The following is a 15,932-nucleotide window of genomic DNA, read 5'->3' as shown; positions in this document are numbered from 1 at the left end:
TTATAATGAAGAATTCTCACTGAAAAGAAACGAAAAGACAACCAACGTTTATATTTTTTTTTAGAAATATGAGGACGAATTGCTTCAAGCCCGGATTTTTGTCAAACGTAGAGGGCGTTATTAATTATGTACTGTAAAATGACTAATTTTCACTTGGTTTAAATTTCGCTGATTTACCATTTCAGGTATATTCAGTGGGTTTTAAATTCACGGTTTTGTCATTTAGATAATGTATTCTATGCTAAATTTTACATATTCACTGGGTTTTAATTTAGCGCATTTTTCATTCAGCGAAATAAGCCAAATTAAAACCCAGTGAACAATTGATCCTTTTACAGTATAGTGTCAAAATAAAAACAAATACGTGGCAGCCAACGCCAGAGGGCACTCTAAAGTTTGGTCTCCAGAGAAACACTTAGCAAGAAGAAACAAGGCAGATGCATTTCAAAAGATAACACTTATTTTATTACATCCAATCACGTTGCATATTTTAATAACAGTGTACAACTATTATACTATTTACTTTTTTTCACCGTCGACACCGCGTGACATCTTATCTCATAATGTTGTCACAAATAGAGCCTGACATGGGAAAACATTGACATCAATTTACAAATCGTTGGTAGTAAGAAATATTATAGAAGTGACGTATGTGACGTCACTTCCCCCATCTCAGGCTCGATCTGCAATCGTATTAACGAGTTGGTATTTACATTCACGCGAAGTTCTCGTTTTTATACATGCGGAAAAGTATAGAGAAAACAAAAATTGTTCATCAAAACGATATAATATAAAGAAAATATTTTGGGGTTAGTAAATTTTAACTGACCAACGATTACCAGGGAATGCGTACAGATTCTATAATTTTGTTACAAAGTGATACGAAAAGGCCAGCCATGATTATGGAGTTTAAAAATACGATAAAGCGAAAATCAAATTCAATAATGAGTTTTCTTCTTCGAATTTAAGACGGCGCCCTCAGTGTCAGTTCATTTCTTTTGCACAATTGTCAACGCAACTATCGTGGCGCTCTTTACAACTGGCTAGGCAGGATTGTTGGTGGCCGTCCTTTTCGTTGCACGATGATGAACACTCCTTCAACGGTTCAATGCATTTGATAGTGTAACAATCTGCGAAGGCAAGAGAGAACATGGGGTGTGAATACATGGAGCATAGTGTGTGTGCAGTTTGTTTCTACTACAAAAAATACAGTTCTCAGATAAGTATCAATAACATTTTAATAAAATCACGCCCTCTACGGCCAATTGTGCAGCTGTAACCCAGTATCCGATAAGGTCGATTTCAGAGTTTTTCATTTACTGGAAAAATTATTTTTCACTGGGATGGAATAGGGTGCAAAAGGAACTCTTTACCCTTACTAAACGTGTTTGCTCACAAAATGCATGGCATCACACTGACCACTGAGCTGGTGTAAATTTACATAGAACATTTGAAGAACTTGCTCGTTCATTCTGGCAGAGGATCATACTAGCACGACCTCACAGTTGAACCAACACGTGGATAAGTACATAATACGGTCATGTATTTCTCACGTGACAACAGTACACTTACCTATGATTAGTTCTGCTTGAGTTTTCGACATGTCATATAACGCATCAGCTGTTGGGATGGAGGAAAGAAAATCGAGCAATTCAGTAACGACCCACAATTCTATTCGTTTTACACTACAATACGTAATAACGACAAGTAGATTAGCGCCATCTACGGCAGCTATAGTTTGTCCAGGACAGGTATTTGTGCGTTTAAAACAAATATTTAACAAACGTGCAACATTACAACTATAGACATTGGGTATATAAAATATGCATGAAGGGTTGCTGTATGGACTTAAAATCACTTATAATTTTAATGGAATCTTTTTTTTTGCGCTTCCCACTAGTACAGTGTATCACTACACATTCTTGCGTACTGAATTTTTTGTTCAACGTGTCAAATACCGAAAAGAACGTTCCATAGAATGAATGCAAAATTACGATCCGAAACGTGACACAGTGCCATAAAAAGTTACTGTGATCTAGTAAAATCAATTTACACTAAAGAGTTGGCAAACATCGTTCTAAACAAATATTGACGTTTTAATGTTTCTACAACCTTCAATTGTAGCGTCCTCGCCGCATACCAATTATACAAATTAGAACAGTAGGCACTTTATGCGAGCTACGATAGGACAGCTTTTTGAAGGCAATATCAAATTATGTTTTTTACACAAACACAACAGTGTTCATATTTGTTTCAAAGATTTTAATCAGAACTTGTAGCGCGGCCAGTGTGAATTAAATCAATTAACAATGAAATTATACAACAATACGCAGAGAATGATGATTGCATCACGATGATAAATAGGTTAATACATTTCTAATATCTAGTAAAAGGAGGAAACACTTAATTTGTCGTGCGTGCTTTGTGAATAATAATGAAGAAGAAAAAAAAAAAGAACTGAACAACTAATTGGTGGACGTATGAGAGCATTGAATTTCGTACTTTCGTATAAGCACACTTGAAACACGTGAGAGCCAAAGTCGCCGTTTTAAACGAAAAGTTCAGGGTAACAACAAATACTCGCATACATCCTTGTGAAATGATTGAATGAGGAATACAAAACTTGTCGGTCACTATGGAAACTATGACGGATCTTCCACGTCTACCACAATACCGGATGTGACGTCACTGGACACCGAACATATTGGTAAAAGAGAGAGACTAATCTTACTTAGATGTCATACCCGTGTCTGCTTCTTTTTTGTCCACCCAGAATACTGTGAAAAAAACGAAAACAAATACAACAGTAAGATTTACACCAATTATTCCGCACTAGTGACACATAAGTCCGCCATTTTGTTTTACAAATTCATTATCACACACGCGTTATGTTGATGTATGTTTCAATTTCTTTACGATGTAGACGACAGAATCCTGGAATAATTATCTTACCTCGTTTATCTTTATCGGCTGCATATTGAATTCAAGAAACACAAAACACGTTAAACGTTGGCACAACGTGAATGAAGAGATATGATGAAAGTTGAATACTGCCAATATGCAAATTGTATATATTACGCCAGCGGCGTGTAGGCTCGTTCGCGACACCCACAACCACCGACACGTGCGCGTGATTCGACGAGATATTCATAACAAGAATGTTACTATGTACAAACATATTAACGGCCAATGAGGATGAATATATCATGGCAACGAGCAAAGTAAATTCCAGTTGTAATATTAATTTTCGATTATTGGGTTTTAGATTGAAAAAAATCGTGCACAAAACAACCTATATAATAACAATATTTTATTTTGTATTGTGTGTCATGCAGAAATAATGAAAAAGTAAAGCAAATGATAGTGTAGAACGTTATATTACAATGATAGCGCTAGACTATTTGAATGTACTTGACGTGCACCTACCTTGGTCGTCCTTCTTCTCCACCCAGAAAACTGAACGCAAGAGAAAAACAAAGATTTTACATTTTCTGTTATTATATAACGAACATTTTTTTTAATTTTAACACTAATAATATCGTAAATATTTGTTGTGTACATTGCCTGATTAAACATAACTATAGAGGGCGACTTTCTAAGTAAGTAAACAATTGCAGTAGACAGGCAGTGAAATGGGCGGGACATAAATTAGCGCTCGAAAGTGAGATTTGAAAAGAACACCAGTGTGTTCGAGTATACAAATTTGACCTGTCTCATATTACTAGAGCTAGAGTTACACTAATTTCAATACCATGCATTTCAAATCTATTCATATTTGACTTAAATTGGTAGCAAATTTTACAAAAGTTTCGGCTTAATATAGGGATAATTTCAGTTAAGGTCAAAACATGGACAATTGGGTGACTATTAACTCCGTCAATTGTTTTCGAATCTCCCGTTATCGAATGTGTGCACACATCTAAATGTGCTACACATTATAGTGGTTATAGTGTAAAAATGCTAATGCTAAGTATGTCCGAAATGAAAAATAGGGCGTTATCATATCATCTAAAGCATAACTTATGTAATAATGTTCGCTCACCTCTTTTCTCCTGGTCTGTTGAAAAGAAAAATATTTAATTAGATAAAGCGGAAACAAGTAGGGGAAGATGTATTCTTTAGCGTCGAATAGTAAGCATACTGGTGGTCATAAAGTTTGAACACGCGCCATGTGATCGAGGCTATAAGACACGCGTTATCCTCGTGAACGCCGCGTGGCGACTGCTTACAGACACAACCAGCCTAAGAGCAGACATACACAAAAACACCGGTTGACATAAATAACAATTTTGTTATAATAAATGTGACTACCATGAGCACAAAGTAAAGAGAAAATTCAGACAACTTTGAAAATATTTTAGGATTTTTGCTTGATAAACGTTGTTTCGGTTCCGTATGAATAGTCGTTTGATTAAATGCTAACATTCTCAAACTACATTTAGAAAAGTTACCAAATTGCCTGGTCACGTAAGCACAAGCACCTCAATCAAGTTTCTTTATTGAAAAACAAAAATAATTCTTGCAATAATGGTATCATTTTTTGCATATAATATCAAACGACATATAAGTGAAAGAGATTGGCATCGACCAAATATTGTAGTTAAAGACGAATCGTAATCTTGGGCAGAGGTGGCGGCACGAAATTCTAAATGGGGGTGGGGTGGCAAGATCTGCTCACCATCCCTTACGGGGAATGCCCTTCCTTAAAAATGTTGAAATCTCGACATTCTGAAACGCTATTTCCTGCATATTGAGGGGCAAATTTTGCTGACACAAAGGGTTTCATCTTGATCTGCTCTCCGTGCCGCCGCTACTGTGGGGGTATGTCAAGTTGAATTTATTTTAAATGTGAGCTATTCCATAATACCATTCAATCAAACAGATAGATATCTTAATTGAATTTGAAAACAAACCTGGATTTACAAACAAGGAGCTACAAAACATTGCGATCGGTTGATTTAATGATGGATACAAGTACAAATAATACACAGAAACAACGACACAAATACAATAAAAATCGCACTATAATAGTCATGACGAATGTACGACATTACATTACCATATATTTACACATACATGCATAATAGTTGGGATTGATACATACCTTTGCCGTCTTTCTTTTCTACCCAGAACACTGTAAATATAAAAATAGGACATGCAAATAGGCGTCTCGGGTATAGGCGAAAGCATTGATGGATTGTGCATGGCGAAGGTGTTAAAGTGCATTTTTACTTCACGCACACACACTTATAACATGTAACGATGTTCGTGTTTCAGACTTACGATTGCATACCAGATAACACATTGTACTGTCAATGATATTGTTTTAATCACGTTTCGCTGTAAAAAACAGTCTGCACCTTGTTTGCATAAATGATAAGTATCGATAAAATTTGTTCCGTATTACGAGAATTAGTATGTATTTCAGATAAAACCGGCAGTTAATACGTTCTCGAACTTTACCTCGTTTGTCATCTGCAGCTTTTAAAATAGAATAAATGAATACCGATAAGTTAATTTGCATATGTAAATAAATCAGGGACGATTTAACAGTGCTTCCGTTATCGTTGGCGAGCATGAACTCAGAATATGTCATACAAAACGCCGATGGTAACGCCTTACCAGTTCATATAAAAGGCTCATATAATATGTTTTTATTTTCTTAAAAATCTACGCAAAATTTAGAGAAATGTTATACAACATTTTAGTGGGAACGTGTATTGTGGTTTTGGAAAGAATATTAACCAGTTTGGAGCCTATCAGTTCATGTGGCATACGTCATCATAATGTAAAACCGAACTTATTCGGTAGGTTACGATATTAACTAAATATTAACCTTTGGAGTCATCGTCCTTCTTCTCAACCCAGAAAACTGCAAGTTAAATGGAGAAAAATGTGAATACCATATATGTAAAATGTATTATTGCACAGATATATACATAATATAATAATAACGCGTCAAGTCATACTTATTCTCACCTCTTTTGTTTGGATCTGCGGCTTCATTACAAAGAAAGAAAAAAAGGGAAATACATTATGTTATTATTAATTGGATGTATTGCTAGGCGACGCCTCATTTAACTTTATTTCACCGGAATTTAAAATCATATTTTGTTATCGCTCTAGTACGTCATTCTCTGTTGATGGCCGGAAAACTTTATACCGTATATATGTACAGGTGATTGGTTTTTGACAATTAAATTAATAAAAAAAAGCTAAAAAAAGAAAAAATGTACAGGTGATTGGTTTTTGACAATTAAATTAATAAAAAAAAGCTAAAAAAAGAAAAAAAATCTTAAGATCTGAAAATAATGAGTGCCCGAAGGAATATAGGTTGACATTGGCGCAGTCGCGGTGCATCATGGTTGGAAAAAGCACTTCATTCTCACACAATAAAAAAAATGTAATGCTATAATATGTATTATCGGAAACTCTCAATGTCCTCATTATGAGTCTTTATAACAGGAAGCTGTTCACCCATCGACGATGTACCATGCAAGTAGGAGACTTTATTGCTTCGTGACTATGATGTTTAACTTGATATCCATATTTTTTATTTTATTTTTTAACTCTAATTCTATTCACGTATATATCCAAATTGGCTAACTATTATTGTGTGGATGTTGTTGTTTTTTGAGATCAAACCTAGATATAGTTAGTTGTTTTGCTGTACATCAATGCAAATGAAGCTATTTTATTGAATAACTCCAGAGTAACAGCGATACGATTATATCGTCAGCTTGAATAATTATGATTATGGGACCACTAAACAGCTCGTGTAATATTATGAGCGTAAGACAGTAAGAAACCTACCTGCTGCGTCGGCATTTTTCTTTTCCACCCAGAAAACTAGAATATAATGATTATGTATTCTGTTTAGAGTCTTTAATGCCATATAATTGAATATTCATTCTGAGTTGCGTTAAGATACCTTATCAACTTAAATACTAACAATTGAAGAAATAATTTGCGATAAAACGATGAATTGTTGATGTCCTCACCTCTTTTGTCTTGTTCTACAGATTTGTAAAATGAAAAAAAATATGAATTAGTCATAGAATTTATTTATTCACGTTACTACTTTAAGAAAGACGAATCTAAAACCCATCACTTGAAGCAGCAACAGTACATGTAGTACACTCAATGATATCACAACAGACAAAAGTAAATCGTATATGACAATGGTAAATCGTTCTTTAAAGTTGTGGCCAGAGACTTATAATACAAGTGGATGGGTAAGGTGGCATCTCACCTGCTGCATCAGCATTTTTCTTGTCTACCCAGAAAACTGTGGGAGAAATTAAATAAATAAAAATTGGAGATTTGACATTACACTACATTATCATCTTTGATTTATGCCCACAGATCCTTTTCATCTACCTTTGTCAATATGTAATAACTCATCGATACTTGCCTCTTTTCTGATTATCTGAAAAAATAACAGAGAGAATAATAACTTTAATATTATATTAAATGTCTTTACATGATAGACGTGATAGACAATATTTTCCGCTCTTCTATTTGATCAACGTGTTAAGATGATATGTTATCGTACTTTGATTAATGATTGAACAGTCAGTATGCTTTTCAAGCACTGTCGTATAATTGATATGTAATCCCCTGTGTCTATATAGTCAACCTGTCTCTTGGATGATGAGTGAAGTGCATTTTAGTCCTCTCACATATTTGCGTTAATGCTCAAAGCAAAGGTTATCGCTTGAGAGGTGTGAACTCCACAGTTTATAAAGTTTGTTGTTTCAGTACTTGATCAGTGTGGGCTAGGACAGATTATACGGAGTTCTAAACTTAGAAGCTGATTGTCGTCGCTATGATGTCGAAGATACATCGACATCCATTAGTGTGACACGTGACATGTTTCACAGCTTGTGTCCAAGTTATACTTATGAGTGAGGGTGTGTGCACGTGTAAAACACATTGTCGTTTAGGCTATATTCAAGAAACCTGTTAGAATCGAAAAATTCGATGACTTTTTCCTTGGAAGCTTTTGCATTAGCAGCAAATTATCTAGTAATTTATTTCAGAACAGAGAAATTGACATTAATGTAAATGTAAGTAGTATATCTTACCTGCAGCTGCTGCTTTCTTGTCAACCCAGAACACTGACAATAAAAATAACAAGCCATGAATGAATAAATAAATTAAAAAAATGTTTTGTTGACATTTTTGCAATTGGTGCGTAGTTGAATACAACTGGTTATATAGAAATAATAGTATTATAATCTACGCTTTAAAATCATATATCTACATAACATATATAAAATGAAATGTACATTGACGTGGTTTGGGGACGAATTGTAGCTTAATTTAGTTTAAAAACAATTTGTACACTAATGCAGTTTGAAAAGAAATGTACATTAATTTACTTTGAACTTTACCCTCAATACGAACAAATATTTTAAGATCTGTATTACCGTCGCGATCGGCTATATTGGAGTTATGATTTGAAAACTTATATCAATGAACCGTTCTAGTTTCATATTTAGTCGCAAAGCATACAATGACCCGGAAAATGACTTTTATTTTACGATCGGAGCGGTGGCGATTCCACGAAATTAGCCTGAGAAAGACATATGCTATTCCTTTTCGTAATTTGACAATTCGAGGTACTTGACAACAATTCTAACAGTGCATGGTCTAAGTGCTAACAATGTTTCTCCTAATCATAGTTTCAATCTGCTGATACTGTCACCTGAAGCTGAGAATTGTGCTTCACCCAAGTGACGTGACGACCTAGAATATATTTGTTGACCCGCATTTAAAGGTCCTCTACAAATTTAAATGAGAAAGTAGTATACAATAATACAATTGTATTGACATTACAGTGACATACACTCGAATAACCATTAGAATAGCAAGCTAGGTGGTTGGCATTTCATGCCTCGTTTAGGGGGCACGGTGGCCTGCCACAATAATTAGGATAGTCATGAGAATTCAGAATGGTTAATCACAAGAGACGAATAGCTGTTCAAATCTTATCGTCTCGCACGTTACAAAGAACCTGCAATTTTACTGAGGAGACGCGGACTCCCAAATCGGCGATGCACGTTGACAAGATGAAGAGACTCGTGGTGCACACTCTTAGTTACCCTATAGCGAATTCTCACTATACACTTCTATATAATTAATGGTCTAATTATTTTACATACACACACATATCAAAATAAACGTACCTCTTTTGTCTATATCATCTTGGGATGCTATCAAAGGCAAAACGAGAATACAAATGTCATTTGAAAGCAAGATTACTGTTAAATTCGACGTTTTTCGAGACGTGTAGGTACAGTTCAGGGAATCATTAACGGTGTTAACTAACTAAGATGCCTCATTAACGAGTCCACTGTGAGCCGTTCAACGAAATACTGTAATTTGCGATCGGCTGAACGGACACCGGAGATACAGCTGTAATGATGTTTGCATTCATTGTAAGGATACGATGTGTTGCACTCACCGTCTTTCTTGTCAACCCAGAACACTGTAGAGAAAGTAGAAAATAAATGTTATAAAAATTTACTAACGAGTGAATTTGAGAAATAAAACCAACGAATAACTAATTTGTGGGGTAATGATTAGTGTGTCAGCTTATCAGACTGCGGGTGGGTTCGACTCGCACCGTCGGCTGCATACTCAGCAGTGACAACAAATACATTCTGCCTGCCCGCTTGCTAGGGTCGCAGTTTTGTCGGAGGAGCGTAAAGCTGCCCCGAGTGCTGTTCGCATTCACAGTGCACGCACGAGATCCAGTTGTTCATGCCCCAAAGAGTAACGCATTTTTCTCAAAACATGTGTATGTTTGAGTTGTATTGCGTTGTCCCTCATTTCTAAGTCTGGCCCCGGGCTAGTTGACAGTATGACTCGGTAATATGCATTTTCAACCCAATAAATACAGACTAAATAATTAGGATTAATTATGACATTCGTCGCGTTACATATTGGTGTTATTAATTACCACGATCACACGCTGGTAGGTGTAAGTGCGCATGTGTGGTACGAAGTCCTGGTACCTTTCACATATCGATGTTCCATTTCTTCTCATTAGTGCCCGCAGTTGATAGCGAGCTTATACGTCAGCAAGAAACAAGGACTGATCGCACGTTTTATTCACTGTCATGTTTGCCTTAATCGATGGTACGAGAGCGTTTAGATATATAACAAATTAATAAAATTGTGTACATTAAAATCAGTAGAAATTATGGTTAGCAATTAACATTATTGTAGAAAACAATAGGTAAAAAAATGATAATATTTCCATATTTCCTACTTTTACGAAAATCGCTGCTAACCAGATTATAATATACTAATGAAAATATGCTAATTATATGACGTCACACACACATATAATTTACCTCTCTTGTCATCTTCTTTTTCTGAAAAAACAACATAATAACTTATAGTTAATATATTATTTATTCATATATCTATCTAAATTATTAAAAAAAATAATAATTGATCTTCTAAGATACGTAGCAAATTCCAAAGGTCAGTAACTACCCGGAAATGCTCCGTAATGATATTACCAATAAACTAAAAGCACTTACCAAGGTCTGCGTTTTTCTTATCTACCCAAAATACTGTTCAAAAAATTTAAAAAAAATAGTCTATGAGTGAAACGGAATCGAGATAACGCATAGACGGTAATTATGTGTTTGTATTCTGTATCCACACTAACTAGTATTCAAAAAGGAAGTCTATTTGTCATTTTTCGGATTAACGAAATATGCACAATGACACAGTAGATTCGGAAATGAAAGGACATTACGACTAAATGATAATAAATTCTTTCAGTGACAAGATTACATTTTTTTTCAAATGGAAAAACGACATCGATTTTCCTTGAGTAAATACAATTAGTTGAGCCCGATTATCCAGTGGAATAACAAGTGTGTTTAGCGACTAATGCTAGGAAAACGAACCGTCGTCTTCCCCCATCCCCCACGGGTTAACACACAACAAGGAGTGCAATATTCATTGAGCTGACCTCTGATAACGGGCTGTCTCAGTTGATTTATATATATTATACCGTTGATTGCAATGAATTCTCAAGTGGCGCGTTTAATATATTACTTAATAAAATGTACGCCACGAGAAAACGTCAAAGACACATGGGTACAATGTACCTATGTAATTGCGCGTGTACTTGACATGTGCATATCCCATATTGTACATCACTGTAATATTGTTCAATATATCAAGTGTTAGTTCACATGTGTGACAATCGTATTTGTCAATTGCAGAACGTTTAGTGGTTTCTACCCGAATACAGTAACAATGTCGCGCTATTAGTTCACTAGTTGGTTTCCTAACACATTTAATCGCAATGAAATGTACACATAACATGTGTTGCGCACTTTTGCGTGTAGTAAGAAGATATTCATATGACGATAGGGTGTTCTCATGTGGGTGGACCGATTTATGCGACAGCTATTTATATTTCCCCATACATTAGATTTGATTTATAAATACGTCCAAATACGACAATGTTCTTGGTGGACTGGGCCGTATAAAAGTAAGAGGCAATCCCACAACAAAAACATTTTACTAGCTAACAACTTTACTTAATCAATAAATCGGATGATATACATACCCCGTTTTGATGTATCTCGTTTGTCTACTGTTGGCGCTGCATTGACTGTGAAAAAAATAAATAAAAATAAATTATATGTGAATGGCCTGGGTAAGAATTCCTGGAGTTTAACAGCAGTACTTGTACAACTATACAATGCAACAGATGTTCAAACAACTCACAAGCGAGTTACATTTATAATTCGTGTTAGCATTCAGTTCGGTTAAGGGTTACATCGCTCCCATGTTCGTTCAGCCAACTCAAAAGGTACTGATTACACAAAGCAGATTACTGTCCTATATACATAAAGGCCGCCTGAGTCTACAGACGTTACCTATAGTAGAAAACATTCGTCTACGATTACTTCTCTGGCATAACGCGAAATTTACGAAAAAGAGATACAATCACAAATCAGAAAACAAATTTTTATATTTTATGTACGGTATATGTGAATATTTCAATATTTCAATAAAATCTATTGATGGCTAAGTAATCGACAATGACGTAACTAGATTATTCCCAGCATTCTAACCTTTTTCATACACAATAGATCTTCGTGTACAGCTAAAAAAACAAACATTGATATGCTTTCATGTACGTGAGCTTTTTATCTAAAACTGGTTTGGCATGTGTATGGTAAACCCCCTTAGGTCGTTATTTGAATGGTAACAAGTTCTCAAGTTAAAGAAGGTTTAATTTGTTGCCAATTATCCACGGCAAGAATGATGTATTCCTATCAGATTACCAATTTAACTTTTTCGATTTTACCAAAAGGCGTCCAATTATATGTTCGAGAGGGTGGGTGTAGAATAAAATGTCTTGTGTTTCTCTAAACGACAACAGAAAAGACATTTAAATGACCCCAAATGATTTTTTACAGAGTTTTGATGATTTAAAGCCGATCCACCGGTATTTGTCTTCGGATCTAATGTACTATAAAGTCAGGGACTCATATCCCTGGTGTAATTATACACAGAAACATAGGATAGCTTTTCATGATCAGTCAAGACTCATTTGTCAAATGATATACCCAATAGACGTTACTTTATTACTGAAACATAATAGTAATATTTGATTTGTATCACGGCGTGGGTAATAATGCGTAAGGTATCGCCATTGTATTTTTCCTATCACATATACGTTTATACGGCATATGTAACAGACACGTATCGCTGCCTTCTCTTTTTATCGTTTTAATATCGCTCAAAATAAATGCTTCTGTCTACGTTATTCCCGCTTTAGGCGCAGCGCTTAAGCCGTTCGCATTATGTAACACGGACCATGATTAAAGTCGGCGACTCAATTATTTTGTAATTAATTGCAATTTATACTCAGACAACTCAGAAAACCTACTGCGTTATAGTCTATGCCAACTTCTGGGCACAACACGTGTAGCAGAAACAGAAATGGCGAATACAAACAAACGGGAAGTTGCGATTTAATTACGTCGCGATCACGTGCTGGTAAATGCTATTATATTAATGTAATTCAAAAGCAGTTTTAATGAGAACAAAATGAAATGGAATATTATTATGAATCCTATCCGTGTGCTATCACCGTCTTGGTAATTGATTTATGTTTTTAATACCAAAGCACACAATTTAGATTTATCCGTCTATCAATTATAGACCAAACATAGCGGCACAAGGAAGCAATTTCCAAGCGATTATGCACGAAAGCAATAAATAAAAACGCGAGCACAAGAGATGAGTTATTGCCGCTGGCTTTAATAAGAACTGAACTTACCCGTGTCGTCATACGCGCCTATATTAGACTATCAGTATACAGTGATTTATAGCACGCAATTGGATTTCAATGTAATACCAGGCTTTCCTAATTTGTTTTGCAGATGCATATTTGCATGCATAATGGGATGAAACAGCGGAGGATGGTGGCTCGCCTGTGGGATGAGGCAACTTCATTGGATTAACCGTAAGTGCTTATTAAGTCTCAAAACATGTGCGTGTTACTGTAAATATCGCATTAAAACTTAGATACAACACAGCGATGTACGCAACCTTTATTATCAAGAAACTTAAGCCCGAGGGAGTTCGGAAAGATATCACTTAAAACGCAAAATTAGCATTCAAATTATAATTATGTTTTGCTTTTTTGCAGGCTTGTCTCAATAGATCTCAACTGCAAATAGCCGCTGAGATCTCGTACTGAACGAGAGAGCTTCGAGACTTGTGTTTGCCCTTCAAATAGTAATCTATGTAGACTGTATGTAACTGTAGACTGGATGACAGGAGAGATCAAGTCACGTGGACCACTCGTTCTCAACGAGATCTCGGCGGCCATCTACGTTCAATTTCCATCAATCGGATTGAATAGTAGTTAACAACTTATAGTTAAAATAAAAAATGTAACATGATACCAGAATAGGCAAGTCTTAGTTTTGTGCAAGGAACTATTAGCAAAAACCAATTGTTTTTTTTAAAATGGCGGAATGATACGTTCAGAGTGATCAGTTCGTTTGGTCAACTTTTCCAGTAGTGCGAATACAAGTGTAGTTTAATAGCCTTCATTTTGGAGACTTTCAACACCATGATGATGTATTTATTAGCTGATTTAAAATGTTGTATATTTGTGCGCACCTTTACTTTTTTGCACTATGTGTGAAATATCCCAGTTTGTCAAGTGTTTATATTGTTGCCTGTTGGGAACTTTATTGAAGTATTAAACATAAAACTGTATTTTTACTTTTGGAAAACGCGACGTGTACTATTGGGTGATGTCAAACATCAATTTCAAAAGAACAAGTTATCTGCCCTGCCCTTCAATTGTAACGACGTATGCGATAAAGTCACGCGTGTATTTTGTCGAACGTCGCGCGATATACGCAAGTTTTGTTTAAGGTCACGGAACGTCACCTGATAAGCACGAATTCTACCGAAAATCTCACTATAAGAGCGAGTTTTATTTAAGGTCATGGAACATCACCTGATAGGCACGAATTCTACCGAACATCTGGCTATAGGAGCGAGTTTTGTTGACCATCACAGTAGAGACTAATTTGATAGCGAGGCGATGAATATTACAACTAATAATTTGAAAATGACTTTCAAAATTTAAAATATCCTGCCAAATGTTATAAATTAAAATTTGATTCTTGCTTATAACATAAGGCTATGTATACTGTGAATGGTGTCTCCCACACAATATATTAAATTACCCGATAAAGTAATGTAATTCGGACATGAATGAAAGGGGAGTTTTAGATGATTTCCCAAACACAATTGAGTCGCGCAAGTAAAAAAAACCCAAGCGCGAGGTTAGTGTTAATCCGGTGATTTGATTTGCATAATTGGCTTGAATAATTAACAAGGTTTAAATGACAACTATATTCTAAATTTTAAATACACATATTCTCATTTCCCGAAGAAACGTTCCAAATTGATAATTAGAATCCATGTGATTCATCGGTCGGCAACGTAACTGATTGGTCATAAAGGCAATTATTACGATTTTAATTATTTCACTGACTACTTCCAAGTGGCGGGAAATTGACAACCCACCCATGGGTAATTCTCGCGTCTAATTATGATTAATTTCGTTTCTGTGTATGTTTCGCAATTTAAAGTTCGTGCAATCTCTCGTTCTGTCATACCCAAAGCCCCCCCCCTAATCCTCTAGATGCATTCACTCTGTAAATTGTTATGTAAAGCGACTATTTCATTTTTTTTTCATACACTACAAGTTCAATTAATATATGTTACCTATTAGCTGATCAGCAAACCCAACCTGCAAACAGTAGGACGGCGATTTCTTTACCTTACTGACGCAAGTCATAGAATAAACATAACTATTAGACAACTAAACGGGGGGGGGTATATTTTTTCCATTCAATTTAAAACGGAATTGATATGACTTAATTGAATGAATGCAAAGCTTTCCCTTAATACAGATAGTAAGATCGTCACCAGTCTGTGAGCATACAAGATACGCCAGATAGCATACAACACAATGGTTTCCTTGGAGACTATCGTAATGCCTACCCAATTGACGATATTAAGGCTGATTACTCGATACTTTGACATTCACGGTTGCGTTTCATGTCACATTTCTCTCGTGTTAGCCGTCGTAACCAATAATTAGTGGGTTTTAGTATCACATGAAATGTTTGCAGTCTCGTTCGCAGCTAGTTCTGTAATAATCATTAATATTACACAAAATATCTATTTATCATACTAGGTGAAACAAACAATGGGATTTTTTTATTGTGCAGTGTGCGCTCGTTGACTAGTTGCTAACGTACTTACGTACATCTCAAGCTGACATTTCAGAAAAAATAAACTATGAATTATTAGACAACAAAATTGCCCTGGAATCTAAAATCGTGTATATATGT

General features: G+C 35.4%; 1 protein-coding gene across 3 annotated transcripts in view; it reads right to left on the bottom strand.

Annotated features, from left to right (window-relative positions):
• Positions 1–442: 442 nt before the first annotated feature.
• Positions 443–15,932, bottom strand: part of LOC102807013 (uncharacterized) — a 31,962-nt gene continuing 16,472 nt past the window's right edge. The window contains exons 3-22 of one of the 3 annotated variants that reach the window (XM_006824900.2): positions 11,603–11,647; positions 10,557–10,589; positions 10,365–10,385; positions 9,470–9,493; positions 9,192–9,218; positions 8,088–8,120; positions 7,415–7,429; positions 7,253–7,288; positions 7,002–7,016; positions 6,814–6,849; positions 5,980–6,000; positions 5,837–5,872; positions 5,464–5,481; positions 5,105–5,134; positions 4,043–4,057; positions 3,427–3,456; positions 2,953–2,970; positions 2,745–2,777; positions 1,573–1,620; positions 443–1,130 (exon numbers count right to left, since the gene is read on the bottom strand). In XM_006824900.2, the coding sequence (XP_006824963.1) occupies positions 985–1,130; positions 1,573–1,620; positions 2,745–2,777; positions 2,953–2,970; positions 3,427–3,456; positions 4,043–4,057; positions 5,105–5,134; positions 5,464–5,481; positions 5,837–5,872; positions 5,980–6,000; positions 6,814–6,849; positions 7,002–7,016; positions 7,253–7,288; positions 7,415–7,429; positions 8,088–8,120; positions 9,192–9,218; positions 9,470–9,493; positions 10,365–10,385; positions 10,557–10,589; positions 11,603–11,647 (680 nt within the window). In that variant the 3' untranslated portion in view covers positions 443–984. Of the gene's footprint in view, positions 1,131–1,572; positions 1,621–2,731; positions 2,778–2,952; positions 2,971–3,426; positions 3,457–4,042; positions 4,058–5,104; positions 5,135–5,463; positions 5,482–5,836; positions 5,873–5,979; positions 6,001–6,813; positions 6,850–7,001; positions 7,017–7,252; positions 7,289–7,414; positions 7,430–8,087; positions 8,121–9,191; positions 9,219–9,469; positions 9,494–10,364; positions 10,386–10,556; positions 10,590–11,602; positions 11,648–15,932 lie in introns of all 3 variants that reach the window. The other 2 variants (XM_078005757.2, XM_006824902.2) reach the window with 2 other exon arrangements.

The sequence above is a fragment of the Saccoglossus kowalevskii genome, chromosome 9 (genome assembly GCF_978046115.1).
Source record: "Saccoglossus kowalevskii chromosome 9, keSacKowa6.1, whole genome shotgun sequence".
NCBI classification, from domain to species: Eukaryota; Metazoa; Hemichordata; class Enteropneusta; family Harrimaniidae; genus Saccoglossus; species Saccoglossus kowalevskii.
Note: the sequence above shows the minus strand (reverse complement) of the source record. Positions and strands in the feature narration are given on the sequence as shown.